General features: G+C 40.2%; 1 protein-coding gene across 1 annotated transcript in view; it reads right to left on the reverse strand.

Moving 5' to 3' along the window:
• abcb4 (ATP-binding cassette, sub-family B (MDR/TAP), member 4) overlaps positions 1-22,690 on the reverse strand; it is an 87,377-nt gene that overhangs the window by 13,292 nt on the left and 51,395 nt on the right. The window contains exons 22-26 of the mRNA XM_028817130.2: positions 19,837-19,937; positions 15,536-15,676; positions 12,632-12,788; positions 6,709-6,906; positions 5,940-6,146 (exon numbers count right to left, since the gene is read on the reverse strand). Coding sequence (XP_028672963.1) covers positions 5,940-6,146; positions 6,709-6,906; positions 12,632-12,788; positions 15,536-15,676; positions 19,837-19,937 — 804 coding nt within the window. The remainder of the gene's footprint in view (positions 1-5,939; positions 6,147-6,708; positions 6,907-12,631; positions 12,789-15,535; positions 15,677-19,836; positions 19,938-22,690) is intronic.

The raw sequence follows: 22,690 nt of genomic DNA on the forward strand, positions 1-22,690 counted from the left end.
CCCCTGGTGCAGGGCCTGAATGAGAGAAGCAGTGGAGCCACCCGCTGAAGAAGGCACTGGGTTTGGTTTTTAAAAAGGACAGCTTCCAGACATTGTTTTAACCTTGTTTTCATGGATTTATTTATTGGATTTTAACCTCCACATTTTCACTGCTTTTAATGGATTATTTATTTAATGATGTTTGGAGCAGTGCACTTTCTTTTGAACACTTTGGATTTGTTTTGTCCGTTTTTAATAAAAGCACTTCTACACTTTGCAACTTTCCTCTTGCTTCATTTTGGTGTTCTCATTATCCAGCTCATCCAGTTACATTAACAACAGTGTTGGGTTCAAGAGCTCCCAAAAGGGAGATGGGAGCATGGAGCAGGACCCGCATCGTCACAATTCTACAATTATGTTGGTCCTTTCCAGCACCTGTTCCTGTACATTAACAGTCACTCTTTTACTTTCTGATGCTGCAGTTAGACACTTAAGCACTTGACTGTGAGTCATTGTGTACCTCCCTTGTCTTAAAACATACACTACATCCACACAACATGTCGTGCTCACGTCTGTACATAGGGCGCATTAGGGATCTATAAAGCAGCAACATTCTCGAATGTTTATAAGGCACTGGTTACACATGTCTGGAGGTACCAGAATGTTCTTTAATGAGGCTCTTTGCCTAGCTTTGAATAAGATCAGTTTTCTTTGCTGGCAGCACAGAGACCGTTAATGCCAGTTGCCTTCTGAAGTGTAGTTGAAGGGTATCCTGGTCAAGATGGGCACAGAACTTAGTCATCTGCAAACATGACTGATCCATTTAATGTTAAACATTATTATTATATATAGAAGGTAACTGCAAGCTGTTCAGGATCTTCCTTGATGACAGGTGACTGCCAAAATAAAAGAAACGCCCGTTTAAGTTGTCTTCAGAATGGTTTGTCCACCATATTACAATAAAATAGCTTTAATATGCCATGTCATGGATTCTTCTAGTGTCTAGGAATGTACTGGACTCCGAGAAATGTCACACTTGTATATCTTGATTATGGTAGTGGGAAATCTCTACTGCCCTTCCAGAGTCTTCGAGAAGTGCTCAAATGGGCTGATAAAAGTAATTTGAATTACTATGTAATGCTGGTATTCACTATTTTTAAACCATTCACTACTAATTCATGTTTTTTATCTCAGGGTATTAACACCCTTGAAGAACCCCTCTCATTAAAAATGGGTTCCCATAGGTTGCATGGGGTCACTCAAACGGTTTTGTAATTACTTTCTAAGAAAATTGAGGACTTTTACCACCCAACACTGTATCACAGCCACAAGAATAATTCAATATCATATAGATAAGCATTTGAAGGCAGCACGGTGGCGCAGTGGTAGAACTGCTGCCTCGCAGTAAGGAGACCTCCCTCCATGGAGTTTGCATGTTCTTTCCATGTCTGCATGGGTTTCCTCCCACACTCCAAAGACATGCAGGTTAGGTGCATTGACGATCCTAAATTGTCCCTAGTGTGTGCTTGGTGTGTTGGTGTGCCTTGTGGTGGGCTGGCGTCCTGCCCGGGGTTTGTTCCTGCCTTGCACCCTATGTTGGATGGGATTGGCTCCAGCAGACCCCCGTGACCCTGTGTTAGGATATAGTGGGTTGGATAATGGATGGATGGAAGCCTTTGAATATTTTTCTGTGTGTGCCATACATGTAGTTCATCTTCTGGTTGACAAGGTGGTTGATAAAAGACTCAATTGACCAGGTGGTTTTTCCACTGCTGTTCTTCTTTGTACCATTAAAGGTTAATTTAAAGTTTTATAAGGGTTTTACACACTGCAGTCTGACTGAGGTATCCTTCTTTATGGAAAGTTTCTCCTAGATTTTTTACTTTTTAAATATACTTTACATTCTAAACAATAGAAAGTACCCCAGGCACTCCTCTTGTGGATCTTCATGGCACTTGCTGATGATGCTATTCTTAAAATGGTTGAATTTACAGATAACTTCGATGCATTCATCCCTCATATATACTGCAAGTACCGTCAATTTCTATTATATGTTTTTTTTATTAAAGTAATGCAAAATCAGGATTTTTACGCAAACATTACACCGAGCCTTCAATCCAGTGGTATATCTACAATATAGGTTTATTATTTTGCTGCCATTTTGAAGAACTGTTTGAAGAAGTGACTGGACTGGCGTCCCATCTAGGGTTGACCCCTGCATTGCAGGGATTCACTCCATCTCTGCTTACCCTTTGTCAGGTAGGTTAAATAATGGACAAATGGATCAGTAAGAGTAATCTCATTGCCACTGTTACAGTCCTATAGCTGCTTAGGTTTTTTTGGTGTACTGTAGATGAAAATTCAATAATAAATTCAACATCAGTTTCAAATTTACTAAAGGTGATGAAAAATAGGAAAAAGGGCTGTAACATTGATTTCTGCAGGTTTCAAATTCATTTGAGTTGGCTAGTATGTATTTTTACAAAGGAATCATCACATAACTTTCTAAGTGTTTAAAGTAACTGCACTTTTTAGATTATGTGCAGAATGTTTCACACTGTATTATGCCCTGTGGGGATGTTGTTAAGCCTTTCATATGCTTTCGTTCTCATGTCTCTAAACAATGCCTTTTCAGAAAAATGAGCATAAAACCAAATTGTGCCCATATGTGTGAATGTAATAATCTTGAAAAGGTTAAGGATCATGACATGATACATGGCTACTGAATTCTCTCCTCCCTGTACTCTTTCTTCTGTTGCAGAGATGGGACAGACTCGGACATAAATTTGCTATGCCCACACACGGTTCTCTGATTATTATCCTGAAATTTGAATCCATTTTCCACCACAGCATTTCAGTTTATTGATGAATTCTTTAATAGTAAAACTCAAGATAAGATTCAAACAAATAATTAAATCATATTATTCTGAAGCTCCAAAAGCTTTCTTTAACTTCATTCCCAGCTCTTGTTGTAGGGAGTGGGATTTCTAATAACCTCAAATATTCAAATATTATGTCCATTTATAGCAACAGTTATTTTCAAAAAAGGTTAAAGTAATCCATTTATATTGGATTTTTAATTTTAACCAATATAAGAGTTATACAAACTTTTGAATCCAAACTTAATAAATAATAATGTTTACACTAGACAATCATAAATGCAAACGCATGCTGGTTTCAGTATATTCTTGTTTAATGTTCACTAATATGGTGGCACAGTGGGCTGGAGTGGTCTGTGGGGAGTTTATGTGCTCTGCTTAAGTTTTTGCACCAAATCCCCAAAAATCTACAGCAAAGATCTAAATTAACCACAGTGTGTGATGAACTGGAGCCTTGCACTTAGTGCTGCCAGGGTAAGCTTTGTGTTTCATTGACACATCTGGTTAGCTAAAGTGATTTCACCTTAAGCTTGAATTAAAATGCATAAGAAAGGTCAGATCAGGTCAGGTTGGGGAGCATGCACTGGTGCAGCACGTTGCCACACCTACCACATGATGAAACAGTTGGGGATCCCGGTTTGCAACCCCCCAGGCAGACACGCGGTCCAGTCCCACCCTCTGGAAATGACCATCTATCTGCCGCAGCCAGGTGTGACGTGGGCATCCCCTTGGCCCAATGGCCCTATGCTCCCCCACAATGCAGGTAATGTGCCTCATTTGGGACTTCGGTCATTCAACACAAAGTCAAACCAACAGTACCCAAGAATTCACTGAAGAGACACAGTACTGGACACAGTAGTCCAGTCTCTGTCTCAGGTCAATGGATAGCGTCCATTCTCTCAACAGACAGACACACTGCTGATGGCTGTGCCCAAGAGGTCATTAAAGGCCTGGATCTTGGTTTTTATCCAGGACACTTGCAAGCCCAGACACTCAGACTCCTCACTCAGTCTCTTGAGAGCCCCAATCAGGGAATCCATTGACTCCACGAAGATCACAGCATCGTCAGCAAAGTCAAGATCAGTGAATCTTTCTTCACTAACAGATGCCCCACAGCCACTGGACCCCACAACCTTGCCCAAAACCCAGTCCATGCAAGCATTGAACAGAAGAGGAGCAAGAACACACCCCTGATGAACCCCAGAAACAACTGGGGAAAAACACAGAGGTTCTGCCTCCACTCTGCACAGCACTCACAGTGCCAGTGTACAGGCTGGCCATAACATCCAGCAACTTTGAGGGAATCCTGCAAAGTCTCAGGTTGTCCCACAGGGCAGCTCGATCAACTGAGTCGAAGGCTTTATGAAAATCGACAAAGACTGCAAAGAAACTCTGCTGATATTCGCGTTTGTGCTCCATGAGAACCCTCAGTGCTAGGATGCGGTCGACCGTAGACTTCTTAGGCATAAGACCAGATTGCTCCGGACACTGGTATGTGACCAAGTGATCACATGACTTAGCAAGGACCTTACCCAACACCAAGAGCAGTGTTATCCCCCTGTAGTTGTCACAATCTAGGTGATTACCCTTCCTTTCCAGATAGGGACGACAAGTCCTGTTTTCCAGTCAGCTGAGATGATGACTGTCTCCTAAATGGAAGCAAATATAGCTTGCAATGCCAGGAGGACAGCCTTACAACCAGCCTGGAGAAGTTCAACCCGGATACCACAGATACCTGCAGCCTTCCCTACCCTCAGCTGATTCACCAGCTGTGCAATCTCAGTGAGATTGAGTAGATCATCCTCAAAAACAGTGGACCCAGAGATATCCAACGTCCTAGCCGGAGAATCAGCTTTAAACAGCTGCTCAGAGTAGCCAGCCCAGCAGGTCACAACTGCAGTGTCATCCATAAGGATCGTTCCATCAGCCACCCTGACTGTGACTCTCTGAGGAACAGATTCAGATGTGTGTAATGCTTCGATTCCTCTGTAAGCAGGATGTGGGTCACTAGACCATAGATGGTGTGTCACTTATTCACAGATTCTTCTAACAAACGCCTCTTTATCTGCCCTTAGAGCCCTTGCAGCTGTCCTTCTCAGTTCCTGGATTTTTGCAATAAATTTACAAAAATCTCAAGTAAACTTTTTTCATGTTGTCATTATGGAGTGTTGTGTGCAGAATTCTGAGGAAAAAAATGAATTTAATCCATTTTGGAATAAGGCTGTAACATAACAAAATGTAGAAAAAGTGATGCGCTGTGAATACTTTCCGGATGCACTGTATCTTAAATCATTCTTTAGGCAGATTGAAGACTTAAGTGCCAGCTTAAGTGAAAAATTAAAGAAAACGTACTAAGTAATTGCAACACAAACAGTGACTTAATCGGTTTAATGTGAAAAGATGCCGACGAAAGAAGAGAAGAAGCGGACCGCTAAGGTGGAGAAAATAAGAGCTGCTCAGGAAGCAACAAGCGCATCAACCTCTGAGCAAATGAATGCTAAACATACAGAGAAAGAGTATGGTACCTATAAGTGAAGTGTATTCACTGTATCGTGCAGTGCGCCATCACTGGTTTAATATATTGGTGTAACACCTATCAAATGGGTACCAGCCTGACCTAGTCTTTCACCAGGATTTACCCTTAAGCTTCAACAGATTAAAGTGACTCCATACCTCCTTTTCAACACTTTTTTGAATTCCTCAGGCCAAATCGTAGGAAACAGTGACAAGCTGCCACATTTTCCTGAAAGCTGAAGCAATACATCAGTACACTTCAAAAGAATCCAGACACAAAATGAGACCCAACAGCCTTCACTTTGAGCTGAGTATATGCAAGTATGTCCCATGAGGAGTACGAAGCTGCACCTTGCTCTTCTATGGGTGATTCATGAATGTGTGGTACATGTGAAAAAATATTGAATTTAGACAAAAACAAATACCTATCAATAAGAAAGAAAATCACAACTCAATATATACTATTGAGTAATTTAATTGATTGGAAACATCAATGTGTATGCAGATAGACACATAATTTTTGTGTTTGGTCTTTCCTTTTGAATTATAAAGAAGAGATCTACTTACATTAGGTAGGCTCTCAATGAAGGTGTGAATATTTGCTGCTTTAGCTGCCTCTATGATCTCCTCATGTGGCACCAGCCGACTGTTGTCACCATATGCTATGTTTTCTGCAATGCTGCAATTGAATAGCACTGGCTCTTGGGATACAATACCAATCTGAGCTCTAAGCCAATGGATATTTAAATCCTTCACGTTGGTGTCATCAAGAACCTTTCAACATAAGAAAGACATTTTTTGGAAAGTCTGACTTTTCTTTACTGTGACATTCAAAAGTATGACAGTAACAATACATTTCAATATAGCAGTGTACACAGAGGAATGGCTCAATGCACTAAAAATCATCAGGGATGCTGATCACCTTAAAAATTGGCAATTTGAAGTCATTGTCAGCAGTAAACAAGAGGGAAATAAAAAAGAGATTAGTACATCATAAATCACAAATCGTCAGGATTCTCCCAGAATTCTAACCCTAAGACGATTGTCAAGTCCCTCATTGCACATTTTACAATTACACACAGACTTGGATTCTTCACATTTCAAAGTGAATTTTTTTTTTTTTTTTTATTTGAAGAGTCATTCTTTTGTTCTGCGATCTTCAGATTATTGATAAAGACCTACTATATACACTTTATCAACACAACAATGTTCGGTATCACATAACATTTCTACTTTTTCAAGAACATTTTTTTTCCAAGGCTGCTATCAGATATGCTGCCTATAAAGTACACACAGGTAACCTGAAGAAAATCCTTCTGATGAGCAGCAAGCTTACCACTTTGCCATTCTGTGGATCATAAAATCTTCCCAACAGTTGAATGGTGGTGCTCTTCCCACAGCCGCTACTGCCCACGAGAGCCAAGGTCTGACCTTGTTTGACCTTCAGGGTGAGCCCTTGTAGCACTTGCACGTCTGGACGAGAAGGATACTGGAAGCACACTTCATCAAACTTGACATTGCCTCCAAAACTTCCCTAAAATTGAAATATTCGGATTTAGAAGGATTGTCTGTGTCATGCACCAGAGTAGACTTGAGAGACATGTTTTATTGTGATATACCAGGGTGCAGGTGTTGTTTAAGAGAAGTTGATATTTAAATTAAAAACTCAAAATAATTGTAAATATTCTATTTTGTCCTCAGATGCACCCAGATATTAACCCTTGTGGTGGACGACTGGGGTGCCTCTTTTGAACAGCACCTACCCGGGGACACTATAGGGCAGCCCCCCTGGGTGGCAATGGTGCCTCAGATTCCTGCAGGGCTCCATGAGAGATGGAGTTCTCTACAACCCTATTGGGATCCGGGGGTGCCGCCAGGGGGTGCTGCAGTTGTTCCTGAGCCCATGTGGGTGGCTCTTCTGCCACACCCAGAATAGGTCATCAAACACCTGGAGCACTTCCGGGAGGGCTATAAAAGGAGCTGGCAGTCACCACTCCGGGAGCCAGAGTCGGATGGTAGTGGATGAAGCTTGCCGGAGAGGAGTGGTGGAGAAAAGAGAAAGAGGAAGAGAAGAAGAATTGTGTGGGCTTGTGCTTATTGGAACTGTGTTGTGCCTGTGGGAATGGGGAAGGCATTGCCCACAGGCGAAGAAAAGAAAACATTTGTTTTATCAGTATGCCTCCTGCATCTGTCTGTGCCGGGTTGAGTGCTGGTGTAGTGGCTTTGGTCACACCCTAAACTGGCATACTCAAGACTTCAATTTCAGGGTCAGCCCTACCTCAACTCCTTCATTGCAGTTTAATCAAATACTCAAAATTGAAAGGTGTCCTTGTTAAATACATAGACAACAGGACGCCAAGTATGGCGAAATGGAGATGACTGTACAAAAATGAAGCACTGGAGCACTCTGGTTTTCACACGTCCTCCAAACATAAAGTAAATTTTTTTCAAATTGTCAGGTCTAGTCGTGCCATTGTCATTATATATATGCTGTCAAAATTTTTATTGAAATTTCCCATCAACCTCCCAGACTTTACATGTAAGTACAGTAATCCCTCGTTATATTGCGCTTCGACTTTTACGGCTTCACTCTATCGTGGATTTTATATGTAAGCATATTTAAATATATATCGTGGATTTTTCGCTGATTAATGGGTTTCAGTGGACAATGGGTCTTTTAATTTCTGGTACACGCTTCCTCAGTTGGTTTGCCCAGGTGATTTCATACAAGGGACGCTATTGGCAGATGGCTGAGAAGCTACCCAACCAGAGCGCGTATTACCTATTAAATAAAACTCCTCAAATATATTGTGAGCACGGGGGCTGTTCGCACCCCTAGAGGATACAACCGCTCCTCAAAAAACGCTGAAAGATTACCTTCACACTGCTCCCTTCCTTGCTGGGCTTACTTGTGGCTGCTTTGTTGTGTGATATGCTTCCCGCACGGTGCTTCACATACTTAGTAGCCCAAACAGCACGTATTGATTTTTGATTGTTTGCTTTTCTCTCTCTCCTGCTCTGACATTCTCTGCTCCAACAGAGGGGGTGTGAGCAGGGGGGCTGTTCGCACCCCTAGACGATACGGACGCTCGTCTAAAAATGCTGAAAGATTATCTTCACATCGCACCCTTCCTTGCTGGGCTTATTTGCGGCTGCTTTGTCACGCGACATGATTCCCGCGCAGTGCTTCGCATACTTAAAAGCCCAAACAGCACATATCGGTTTTTGATTGTTTGCTTTTCTCTCTCTCTGACATTCTTCTTCCCCTGATGTGCACTCCTTTGAAGAGGAAGATATGTTTGCATTCTTTTAATTGTGAGACGGAACTGTCATCTCTGTCTTGTCATGGAGCACAGTTTAAACTTTTGAAAAAGAGACAAATGTTTGTTTGCAGTGTTTGAATAACATTCCTGTCTCTCTACAACCTCCTGTGTTTCTGTGCAAATCTGTGACCCAAGCGTGACAATATAAAGATAACCATATAAACATATAGTTTTTACTTCACAGATTTTCACCTATCGCGGGGGGCTCTGGAACGTAACCCCTGCGATAGGTGAGGGATGACTGTATTATCCAAATGGATTCAAGTAAAATAGCACCCAAATTAAACCATCAAAAAATGTACTTATAAACAGCTGGACATATTACCTTTAGGATGACACTTACTATTACTATAGCTGGCTTGGGTATACTTGAAAATGAACAGTAGATCTATGGCTGAACAGGGTAAATATAAGCACAAAGAGTGAGTACCGGGGGTGACATTTCCCTCAAAAGTTGCCTGTGCCGTTCCACTAAACAGAAAAAGAATACGCAGTAGAAAATATTACTTAGCTACTAGGGACCTTGTCACCTAACAGAAGACTAAGTGGGCGCATGACACCCATTATAATTGTTGAGGATGTGTATTTGTTTTTATCCTTTATTGTTTTTATCTTTTTTAACTTGAACATCTTCTTTGTTTATTTTAGTTTCTTTTTTGTGTTTTTGGTAAATTTGCTGCAAAATATTTCTCCCAGAATCACTCAGTTTGGGCCTTTTTGTGCTATTTGAAGAGGCCCATTTAAGGCACTTTACTGTGACATTGGGTAGCTTGAGAGTAAGTGTTCTTTGTCTCCCTTTTTTAAAGTTGTTTTTATTTAGATTTTTTTGGCTTTTGAATTTGCTCTTGTAACTTGGTTTAACAGGATGGGTTTCATCAATTATTGGATCCATCCATCCATTATCCACCCTGCTATATCCTAACACATGGTCATGGGGGTCTGCTGAAGCCAATCCCAGCCAACACAGGGCACAAGGCAGGAAACAAACCCCGGGCATGGCGCCAGCCCACCACAGCAATTATTGGATCGTCTTTTCATTTTTCATTCTTTCTTTTGTATATATTTTTTCTAGTATTAGTTTTGTTATCTTGTATTTTACAAATGTAATCCTTTATTTAGGAATTTTCTAAACAAAAATGCTTTCACTTTTGAATTTCTTAATTCATTTGTTTGCTTTTTCGTTTTCTTTATTTAACGAAATAAGTGAAATTAAATAGCATTATTTCTGGGAAAGGTGTTTTTGGTGGTATTGGTCTTCCCCATCAGGGATAATCTATGTTGTGTAGCAAAAAAATACAAAGCTCAAGTTCAAGTTCCTAACAATACTTAATAAGTCATCTAGACTTTTAAGTGCCTCAGATAAATCAAGGGTGCAAGGACACCAGCAGCCACTACGAGGAGCTCTTGCTGAGTTACCGTAAACCAGAAGTTTCCCCAATAGTGGCTTTATAGTCCCTGAAGTAAGTCTTCATTTTTGTACTCCCTGGAGTCAATTTAGTTGTTATTTTGCATATTTTTTGTTTTTCTTTGTGTTTACAATTCTTTGTGTTATTTTCATCACATCATTGTGCATCATTTTGTGTTCATGTATTCTCGCAAGACATTGTTACCAAAAATACTATGTGCAGAGGTGCCGCATATGATGGCATCATTACTGCTAGTATTTAAGAGGGAAATGCAGGTTTACTAATATTAAAGTGTCCAGTGCCACACATGCATTCTTGGGAGACAACTTCAGGGCTTGTCAAATGTTAATTCCACCTAGAGTCAAGGGTTGGTGCTATCACTTAATGCTCCTCCTTTGACTGCAGACCTGAAAATCAACGACGCAAACATGCATGACGTAACTTCCAGCTTCCGGTCATTTGAAACCTCCTACTGTAACCCTGCTATATACTGCAATATTGTCCTCAGTCATTGTTGACCCAAAATTGAAAAGATGTTAAAACATTTGACCGTCAAAGTCTTTTTTTTTTTGTACCACAGGCCTTTAATTATATGGGGATCATCTTCTGGTGTCCCAAACCTTCATGATCTATTTTTGTTCTTACTGCAGTGGCGTAGTCGGCAGGATTTGAACTGGAAATGATGGAGCCAGAGGACCTCAGAGCATTGGTGGTGGCACTAACGGAGGATACAAGCACTTAACAGGTGCAAGTCGCAATTCAGTAAACCCAACGTGCCAAAACACAAGCTAATCATATGGACCATTGGCTCTTTGCAGGTACTTGTACCATTTGGACCGACAGAGGATGTGGAAACATATTTCTTAATTTTTGTACCCACTGCAATCTAACAGCACTGGGAATATAGGGGCTGGGCTCACATATTGTTGCCGTTCCTGAAAGGAGGGCACTGAGGGCATACTATGGCCTTGATGAGCAGGGTACTGGGGAATATTATAAGGTCAAAGCCAAAATTCTATCCTGGTATGGTGTTACTGTGGACCAGTTGGCAAGGCAGGGTGGGGAGTGGCAATTTGACCTGGAATGGCTGGCATACTACCAGGTGTCAGAGCTTTAAGGGTAGCTAAAACCAGGACCTGACAGTGCCAATAAAGTAGTAGAATTTGTTGATTGTGATTTCCTGATTAATTCTTTTCCTGAGTCTTTCACCTAGCAGGTCTACAAGCAAACCTGGAGAAATATGGATACCCTTATTGAGATCTTGTAGCAACATAGAGGTCAAAAAAGCCTGATGCTGCAAGTGGTTGAACTCCTCAAGCAACTGAGGAACTTCCAATATTTGACCACTTTTGACATCACAAATGGGTTCTGGCAAATTTCTTTAACGGAATCAGCCAAGGAAAAGGACACGTTCAGTATCCTCAGTGGACACTACTAGTACTGTGCCGTTCCATTTGGCTTGCACTGGGCACCAGCCACCTTCTAACACAAGCATGGGAAAACTATGGCCTATGGGTTGCATTTGGCCCTCCACTTAGTTTAATCCAGTCCACCGGCCATTTACCTCAAACTGTTGAAACTTGCCCGCCGGTCATTTGTTCCCTAAATATTATTAATCTTTAAACCATTCGGCAGTAGCTGAAACTCTCCACTGGATTGCTTCTGTATTTCGGTATTCTAAGCAGATTCTGTCCTCCCTTTAGAACTTCGAAAAGTATCAACCTGTCACGCAGAACAGTAATTCAGCGAATTGAAATAAGGACTTTAAGCACGTTCAGTTTGCCATCAATTATACAGGCATCACCTTCCGGTGCTCCAACCCTTTATGATCTCTTTGTGTTCTTATTACATTGGATAAAGCTTTAAACTAAAAACTTGTGGTCTGTGGTACCTGAATAGAAAAGATTTAAAAGGTAGTAAGGTATCTTTGGATATGTTTGTCTGACCTCTGATTTTTGATAACTGTTTTTAGCTTGGAAGCTTGTACTATTTAGCTTTTAACTATCCTTTCTTTTGTCCCTATCCATTTCAAATTGAAATCGTTCCTTTATTTTCAATTTTAGCTTGTTCATATAACTCACTCCCTAACAGATGGTAGTGATGGAGTAGGGAGGTGAGAAGAGCTCAACAAAACTAGTGGAAAGAACAGAGTCCAGAGAACAGAGAAAAATGTGATGTTTTTAACGTAACATAAAGAAAGAAGGTGACCATACTGAATTGTTTAAGCAGATTCAAGACCCCTAGAAGTAGGCCCAAGAATGACTTTAGGACTTGCTGTTTTCCTCCTTTTTAAAGGAATACTCCACCCAAAAATGGCATTATTTATATCTTACTTACCCTATGTACTTTATAGTGGTGGCTAAGAAAAAAATTTAATCTCATGTTTTTATGCAGAATGGAGAGAAAAACATTTATGAAATAACATCACCACTATAGCACTACAAAGTACTTGGGGTAAGCAACTTGTAATGCTATGTTATGGATTGAGTGTAAACAACAGTTCTGAAAATAAAGTGTACAGTAATCATACCGGCTTTTTGCCATCTTCACTTTCGTTGTCTATAGCAGGCACTTGATCAAACAAGGCAAACAAATGAGCAGCAGAGACCGTGGCCTTGGCATAGCTGGGGGCAAAAGAATTCGCCTCTCCCAAGGCAAGGGCACCAAACACCACAGCAGAAAACACCCTGCAGAGTGGAGGGAAGAAGAAGACATACTTTGAATTAGAGTATAATTGATGCATCAATCAAGCTGGTAACAAGTTCAATATTAAAAATATATCAAACGTTCACCTTTACATTGTCATATCATTTCATTACTTCAGAGAATATCTATACTAAAGAAATGCAATGTTTTATGACTGCATGAAGAAGGGGTTTAGGAAGTGAACATTTGCTTTTATGGTGTTGTTGGTGAAATGAATAAATTCAGGTTGAGCTACTGTTTTAATGTTAAAGCCAGTGTCTTAAAACCAGTATATGTAGTCAAAAGATGCTGTAAAAGGACAGGCATTATAAGTTAATCATTAACTTGACTAAACAAGAACCAATAAACCTTTGACCACAGCTATTGATATGACAAGGTTAGCAAATAGCAACTGCAGTCAGGTTCTGAAAGTGTGGCTTCTTTTTTCCACATTATCAGTCAAATGGTTCAGCCATTAAAGATTGTCACATTGAGAAATGATAGAGAGGCCTCAGACAGTCACTATAAAGATTTGTGACAACTGAATGCCACCTGTGTTAGAACATAATGACACAAATCTGAGGCCAATGACACCTACATGGGCCAAACAGTCTAATCTCTTCAGCAATAAGTTTATGGAAAAATATACTTATTGTTTTATTGGCTACATTTCTGAACACTCTGGGCTTTATATCTTCAGTGTGGCTCTACTGGTTTTTCATTCTAATCAAGCTCTTAATCAGTGGCTAATGCCTGCACTTCTGTGGACTACATGCTTTATAAGGCTTATTTTACAATATTTCTATTTCATCCTTTGAAGTGTCCTTATTTACGAAAATAACCATAGACCAAGCAAAATTCTGACCATAAAAAAAGCCTAAAGAAGGTTTTAAACTTATACAGTGGTACCTCTGGTCATGACCGTAATTTATTCCAAAACTCTGGATGTGATCCGATTTGGGTGCCACCTGAATGTAATTTCCCCATAAGATTGTATGTAAATACAATTAATCTGTTCCAGACCGCACGAACTGTATGAAAATATTTTTTTTAAGATTTGTAAGCACAAAAATATTTAATTATACCATAGAATGCACAGTGTAATAGTAAACTAAATGCAAAAAACATTGAATAACACCAGGGGTGGGGGTTGATTTGTTTTCAGTCCTATTCTTGTAAAATTGATCTATTTGTATGGACTGTTGTGTGATTTCAATAAAATCGATAAAAAATTAAAAACAAAAAACATTGAATAACAATGAGAAAACCATGAACAACATAGAAAACTAACATTGTAAGAGTTCGCGCTAGACCCTTATGAACCGCTCGCTGTAAACACTTTTTTTATGAGTTTTAAGCACAGGGTTAAAATCCTTAATTTATACAAAACTAACCCTAAACAACCAAGAAAACTAACTTTGCATGAGTCAAGTTCTGACGTGAAGGAAGTGAGGAGGAAGCTGGGTGGAGAGGAGGTTATAGTTTTGAGGGAGAGACTGAACACACTGAAATCATTGGCACGTACGAACCGGAAGGGAAACTGGTCGCCAGTGTTTTTGTTCGCCACCAGAGCGTGTGTTCGTGAACAAATGCGAAAGTTTGACAAACGTTTTGATCGTAACCTGATTTGTATGTGTTTGGAAATGTTTGTGACCAGAGGTTCTACTGTATTCATAAAATATGCATAAAAAGAGTGAGCAGAGTCCTGATATGGGGGTGGCTGATCAGTGTGGAAGCAGGGGAACATGTTGCAGCTCAGCTGAGACAAAGCCTGAATCTACAGTTGTTAGTTTCTCTTATACTAAATAGAACTGCTAATACAACAACCCCTCATTAGAAGGGTAAAGCTAGTCAGTTTAATGATGGCCTAATCACAGCTCACATTCCGCATAACTAGGTGAACAATCCAGCACTTTGTGATTTCTTCTTCACTGCTTTTGATCAGTTGAGCTGATCCAAAAATGACATCAATATACATGTTTGGCTACCACAAACCATGAAGCAGTGTAGGACATTTACAAACCTTCCTGCTTAAAACCCAAAAAGCCCTTCCTTCACGGTCTGTACACACAATGAAAATCATGTTCAAGCAAGTTTTTGTCCTGCTGCCCCAAAAGAGGTTTGTAGCCTTCTTCAGGCCATCTTAGGACAATTGTGCACAGTGTCAGAGGTGTACCACTGCAGCCGAACTCCCTGTCATGATTTAGCATTGTGGCTTCCACGGAATTGTTTTATTATCTTTTTTAGATTATTATATACTATATAGATTTCTTGCTGTTTATTTATTTTAACATTATGGTGGTGACGTTGCTTTGACCCCATTTTATATTCTGTTTTTCTGGATTGTTGTGGCCCTTTTGTAACAATTTTAATGCCAGTTGCTGGTTATGTGACAATGTGAGTTATCTTATCCCATCTATAAAAGATGCATTGTGTCCTCCTCAAAAATAAACCTTAATTTGTAGTATTAGTGAGGGACTGCTGTCATTGAGTTAGTACACTTTAAAAAGATCAAAAATACAACGCATCTCCACATGCAAAATTTTACACTAAAGCACAAATAGTCACCTTTGCAAAATTGTTAGGACAGAATAAAACAAACACTGCTGAATTATTTCAAACCAAAGAGTTATGAAAATGAGAACACTAATGTAAGCGATCATTAGTATCAATTAGAAAGAAACAGCACCCAGTACACCTGCACTGTGAAGCTATGCTCCTTTGTTACAGAATGGAAAAAAATACTTACAAGTAAACATCTCCGAAATTCATTAAACCTTTTGTAACCAGGAAGGCTCCAAATCGAAAGGCGCCTGCATAGGCAAAGTATATAATGGCCTGGGAAAAAGAGAATGTTATCCCATATATGTGAGCCTTTTTCTCAGCATTTCTGGAAAAAAAGGAAAAAAAATGAATGAAAAGGAACTTTACAGCTGTTTTTTAAATAATAGCAAAAACAATTACACAATATTATAAATGCAATTTTTGCAAGAGAACTAAAGACACAAAACAGGATTATAGAGTGTAATAAGGCGCTATATAACACCTGACCGGCACAGACTCACTCAGTGGCACGTATAAAATCCAAACAAGATTTTTATTTTTCTTCAGCTGGAGGGCACGTCTTCTCCGTGAACCCCCAGCCACAACACAGTCCCAAAAGCACTTAACTGCAAAAACACAAAACTCTCCACCTTGGCACCACCACTCCTCCCAGGCAACCTCGTCCTCTTCCTCCCGATTCTGGCTCCTGAGTGGTGGTTGCTGGCCCCTTTTATAGTCCACCCGGAAGTGCTCCAGGTGCTTATTGACCTGTTGCTTATTGCACTTCCGGCCGGGGCTGTGTAGGTGTCCAGAAAGGTTCCGGGATCCATGCAGCACCCCCTGGCGGCCACCCCAGATCCCCACAGGGTTGTGGAGAACTCCATCTCCCATGGAGCCCTGCAGGAAACTGAGGCACCAATGTCACCCAGGGAGGCTGCCACCAAGCGTCCCGGGGGAGGTACTGAGGAGCCCATGGCTGCTTCCCCTGAACATATTCAGCAGGGGCATCCCGGCCAGGCATGGGACCCGGGCACCCGTTACAAGAGTTAAAGGAATACTCTACCCAAAGATGATATTTTTAATATGTTACTTACCCCATATACTTTGTAGTGATGACCGAAAAAAAAAATCATGAAAAATTCTTGAACTTTATGACATAACAGAACTCAATGGTGGACAGTGCTGCACAATGGCTAACAATGTGAAAGTTGTCAAAGGAAAAACGAAAAACACCTCTAATCCTCATGTTCAATATCTACTCACTTGTTCAAAACAGGAAAAAACATTTTTTGTTTTACTAAAATTTTGTTACTTCTGGAATTATCAGTGCATACATAAAGAGGAAACCCCAAACCTCAAGGGAGAGACTTTTTGAATTGAAGATCTGCTTCTTCCACTCTGTAGTAGTAATAGGTTTAAAGTATGCCACCGTAATCTGTGAAGTTTATTTCAAACCCATCATCTGAGCTTAAAAAACGCACAAATAAGCAGACACAGAGACCCTGATAGAAAGATGGACAGTTACAACAGGTGTAGGACGACTCAGGTAGCCTTGTTGCCCTAGCTGGTCATTATATAGTCTTGGGCCACTGTCTGCAGAAACCATGAGTGATTAGAACATTGGAAGGTGTACAGAAGTACAGAAATAACAGACAGCTAAGATGGCAGTTGCCCATACATGGCAAAGTTCATATAAAATCTATGACCATGCAACTATGTGAGTATTTATACTGACAAGGATCCATCACTAAGCCAAATGTCATCCAATGCTGCCCCCACTCTGATGGACCAGACATGTATAGCTGTCAAGCATTCTCCAGTGAAGAACAGGATGACGACTATACATTCCATTTGACTTTTCTCTGGCCTGGATATGTATGTATAAATATGTATGCTGCATTCTAATTTGGGGGCGGAAGCTACATTTTAAATCAAGTTAAATACATATCTCTCTTTTTGTACCGTATTGTTCTTATCTGATTATTTCCTCTATACTTATGTAGTGAGAAGTCAAGCAAAATGACACCTTTTATTGGCTAACTAAAAAGATTATAATATGTAAGTGTTTGAGGTAACTCAGGCCCCTTTTTCAGGCAAGATGTAATACATACTGTAATCTCTTTAGTTAGTCAATAGAAGGTGTCATTTTGCTTGACTTCTCACTACATTCATAATGGCTAACACGGTACAACACCCTAGTACTCTGTACTTATGAAAGAGATGGGTATAAGGCTCGTGTTTGTCCTGCATTCAAGAAAAAACATGATCTCAGGGAACAAGCACCCTGCTGGATACACTCATTCACTGTTCAAGAATCCTGTCTTCAGTTCAAACCCACAGAATTATGGGAGTGTGTCTTTCCTGTTTATCTTTTATGGAAGTATTAATAAAACTTTAGCGAAAAACGCACCCATTTTGCGCATTCTGAGAATACAAATGGAAAACTGACGTGTGAATTATGTGGCACGAGTTACGTAAGAATTTTTTACATTTTTTGTGGATGTTTTCCACATCATTTGCTGTTGTCCAGAGTTGGTCATCATTGAGTTTGTTCATTAGGACAATCTAGATGAGGACTGGCCATTCAGCCCAACAAAGTTTGCCAGTCCTATCCACTTAATTGTTCCAAAATAACATCAAGTCTAATTTTGAAAGTCCCTAAAGTCCTGCTGTCAACACACTGCTTGGTAATATATTCCATGTGTCTATGGTTCTCTCTGTAAAGAAATCTTCTTAATGTTTGTGTGTAATTTACCCTGTGTCCCCATGTTCTTGACACATTCATTTTAAAGCAAGTAGTGTTGATCCAACATAATAATTCCCTTCATAATTTTAAACACTTCAGTCATGTCTCCTCTTTTCCTCTTAATCTTGTTTTGCTTCAATTGAAAAGGCTCAGCTCTTTTAATCTGTCCTCATAACTCATCCCCTTTAGCCCTGGAATCAGCCTAGTTAATCTTCTCTGGACTTTTTGCAGTGCTGCTATGTCCAATTTAGAGCCCAGAGACCAAAACTCCAGATGAGGTCTAACAAATGTGTTACAAAGCTTGAGCATAACCTCCTTGGACTTGTACTCCACACATCATCTTATATAACTTAACATTCTGTTAGCCTTCTTAATGGCTTCTGAACACTGTCTGGCAGTTGATAGTGTCGAGTCCACTACGACTCCTAAATCCTTCTCATAAAGAGTACTTTCAATTTTCAGATCTCCCACTGTGTATTCAAGCCAAACATTTTCACTTCCTACATGTACTACTTTATATCTACTTACATTAAATTTTATCTGCCGCAAATCAGCCCAAGCCTGAATGCTGTCCAAGTCCCTCTGTAATGATTTAATGGATTCTAGATTATCTGCCAATCCACCTATCTTGGTATCATCTGCAAACTTAACCAGCTACGCACCACACCCTGAACTTCCACTTCTTTCAGTCTGATGCCCAAGCTCTCATGTGACACCTTATCAAATGCTTTCAGAAAGTCAAGATAGATAATACAATATAATGTCTTCATCGTGTTTTAGGTTAAAGTCTCTTTCAAGTGGAATGCATTTTAATTTATTCCAGAAATAAATAATTATCTTCAGTAGAACACATTGTGGCACGCGGCTGGGGGTGGTACCCAGCCGGGACGCCCAGGAGGACCGGAGGAGGGCTTGTGCCTCCTCCAGATCACGAGGGGGCGACCGCCCTGGTTGTGTTGGGGACCATGGGTGCAGGGCTTGGAAGCCCAACCCTGTAGGGGCCTGTGGTCACCGCCAGGGGGTGCCCCGATGCCTTGGGAGCCCTGGACCTCAGCACTTCTGCCACACCCAGAAGTGCTGGGGGGAAGAGGATCGGGGACACCTGGAGTCCTTTCGGGTGCGCAGCCAGCACTTCCACCACACAGGGGAGTGTTGGCGGAGGAGTGTCGGGAAGCACCTGGAGCCCATCCGGGTGTGCATAAAAGGAGCCGACTCCCTCCATTCGAAGGCTGAAGTCGGGTGGAAGAGGACAGATCTCGGAAGACAGTCGGACAAGAGTTCAGTGAAAGGCGTTGTGAAAGGCCAGGACTTAAGGGGTGATTGGTGCTGCGGCACTGGGTTTTTGCAATTTATCATTATTGTAAAGATAGATAGATAGATAGATAGATAGATAGATAGATAGATAGATAGATAGATAGATAGATAGATAGATAGATAGATAGATAGATAGATAGATAGATAGATAGATAGATAGATAGATAGATAGATAGATAGATAGATAGATAGATAGATAGATAGATACTTTATTAATCCCAAGGGTAAATTCACAATAAATAAATAGTGTAAATAAACGTGTGTGTGGTGAAACATCATGTCTACCTGTCTGTGTCCGGGCTGTACCCCACAACATCTTAGAATGCAAATATGCTACAGTAGAACTGGTAAGGAATAAAAACAACAAAACAGTACATTTCATACTGAAATCAAAAGGGTGTTTTTCTGTGAATATAAAGGAAAACCTCTATTTTTATAATACTTACCTAAATGGGACAATCAAATTTGCTGCATATATTTTCTCAAATGTTCTTTCTCTGGTCAAAGAAACAACTGTTCGAATATTCTCCACAGCTTCGGTGGCAATCTAGAGAATGAAAAGTAAGCAAACTAAGTTAAACCACTGTGATAAATACATACGTTCTTAGAGTTTACACAACAACAGCTGTTTTCATGTTACCTAATACAATATGGTCAGTTCTTTTACTGAAGCTACTTAATACTACATATACTAAGACCCACATCCACACTGACTCATATGATGTCAATCAGCTTATCTTTAGGATTTAAGATGAAAACCCACAGTGGCAAGAGAAACCCTGACATGAAGATGGTGAGAATGTGTCGTCTCCACAACAAAACAAACTAGACAAGGGTTTGATCTGAGCCCTCTGCAGCTAAATGACAGTAGTGCTATTCATATGACCACATATCACTCTTCCAATAAGTTAATCAATTTAATTTAGCAATAATAAAGATGATTAAGTATCCAGCATAGTGGATAGGAAAGAGAGACTTTATTATCCCAGAGGGAAAACTGTTTGCGGCAGCAAAGTAAAAAACATAAGGCATTGTTACACAGACACACATACTCAAGATTTGTACAAAGAAGAACAGTTACCTTTAACAGTAAGCAACAACAATTCAGAATTCAGATATATGCATGTAAGTAACAGAATTCAAAGTCCTTAAATCTGTTGCTCTTTACCCTCAGGAACCTAAATTTGCATCCTGATGACAACAGCTGAAATTTAGGAAAACAACTATGGCTACCGTTTGACAGAATTGAGTCGGCCTTCTTTCCAATCTGTTGTAATACAGCTCAGATACAGAGGTCTGCTACAAACCAGCAATTTTACTGCTAATTTTTATAATGTTGTTATATTCTTAACACAAAAGTTATCAAGCCAATATATAAGGCAAATACTGTAGGTGTCATTATGGTTTTGTCCACTTCAAACAATTGAGTTTCCTAAGAAAGAATTGCAGTGTCTGACCCTTATTACAGTACATGTTATAATAACATTAAACGGTGGTGACTCCATTTTTTAAATGAAGATTTCTTGAATATTTGATTAAGGTCCCTCCTGTAGGAGTATGCGATAGGTATCGTCTATGATAATTGTAATTGTTGTTTTAACAATGTGTGAGCTGAAATCGAGTATGTCACTCACTTTGCAAAAAACAATCAAAAACACACCTCGAGAGTCCATGCGTTCACTGTCTCATGTAACCTAACAGGATGGACTACCGCGTTTGCACAAAGCAAGTGCAGAGGTCAGCAAGCAAAGCTGGCAAAGCTGCCTAAACATGAGTGAGCAAACAGCGCCACAGGATAAAACAGTCTTGCAATCTACATTGTTAAATTTAATTGCAAGACGTGGATCATCCTCACTCACATGAAGGTTGGTTTGGTTTTGAAAAGGCTGATGTTGCTTAAAAGATGGCAATCTGCAAACTATGTTAGAAATCATTTACCGTTTTCTTTTTTTTAATCTTTTATTGAATTTGTTAAAAGCATGTAATGTTCCATACAAACAAGTCAAACTTAACTAAACTAAGAGAGGAAGGCCAACAGCCGGAGTAAAACTTTGAGAGTAGTAAAGAGGGAAAGAAGTCCTTTTCCCCAATATAAATGCTTATTCTAAAATGTTATTGATTAGATCCTGCCAGGTTTTAAAAATTTTTGAACAGATCCTCTAAGTGAGAATTTGATTTTTTCCCATTTCAAATAATATATAACATCAGTTACCCACTGACTTAAAAGAGGTGGGCTAGGATTCTTCCAGTTGAGCAAGATACAGTAAGTTTACGTGCTAATAGTGAAGTAAAGGCAATTACAGTTTGTTTGTCCTTCTCCACTTTAAGCCCATCTGGGAGTCCACCAAACACAACTGTTAATGGGTTAGGATTGATTGTGACACCAAGGCTGTCTAAAAAGCATTTAAAGATTTTGGTCCAAAATTATATTAATTTGGTAGCCTACACAGCCAGAACCTGTGGCCAGATGAGGCTGGAGCTCGATTGCAACATTCGCAGGTTGGATCTTATGCCCCGGAAACATTTTGGACAACTTTAAACAAGATACATGTGCTCGATAGAAGATTTTAAGTTAAACAACTGAATGCTTTGCACATATGGTGCTCAAGTGAATTCTGTGTGTGGCTGCCTTCTTCTCATTTTCTGAAATGTTGAGTAAGAGATCCTTTTCCCACTGTACTCTGGGATCTTTAAAAGGAACAGACTTTAAAATGGTTTTATATATTATAGAAATGCTGTCCGAGTCTTCAAGACTGGTCAATATTTCTTTTAGAATAAAAATAGGTGGGAGGTGAGGAAAACTAGGCAGATTTTATTTAGCAACGTTTCTAATTTGGAGATAGTGAAAAGATTGTGTTGATGGGAAGCTAAATTTGGAGTGTAATAGTTCTTAGGATGCAAAGACATTATTTATATTGTCACACACGTGTGCATGGGAGGCAGCTAAAGGGCTTGAGTAAGGGCAGTTCCGAGTCATACCGGGATGTGACAGAGTGCATTGACTCTTTTTCTCCCTTTCTTGTAGACCAAGCACGGGAGATTCCACCTGACCCCACCTGTCACTTCCGGGACTAAGCCTATGGAAGGAGACCTTGCCGGCTCCGACCCCTGTGATTTCAGGTCCGGGCTCGAACCTATGGCTGAAGACCTTCATGAGCCCGACCCCTTTGATCTCACTTCCTGTCTTCCCCTTTAAAAGCCTCCACCATTTCCCTATTCCTTCAGTTCTGTTTTGGACTCGGGTTTTGTGCACATCAGTGCTGTATACATTTTTGCGACTTTGCAGCCAGAATACCAATT

Source organism: Erpetoichthys calabaricus, chromosome 13 (assembly GCF_900747795.2).
Source record: "Erpetoichthys calabaricus chromosome 13, fErpCal1.3, whole genome shotgun sequence".
In the NCBI taxonomy this organism is placed as follows: domain Eukaryota; kingdom Metazoa; phylum Chordata; class Cladistia; order Polypteriformes; family Polypteridae; genus Erpetoichthys; species Erpetoichthys calabaricus.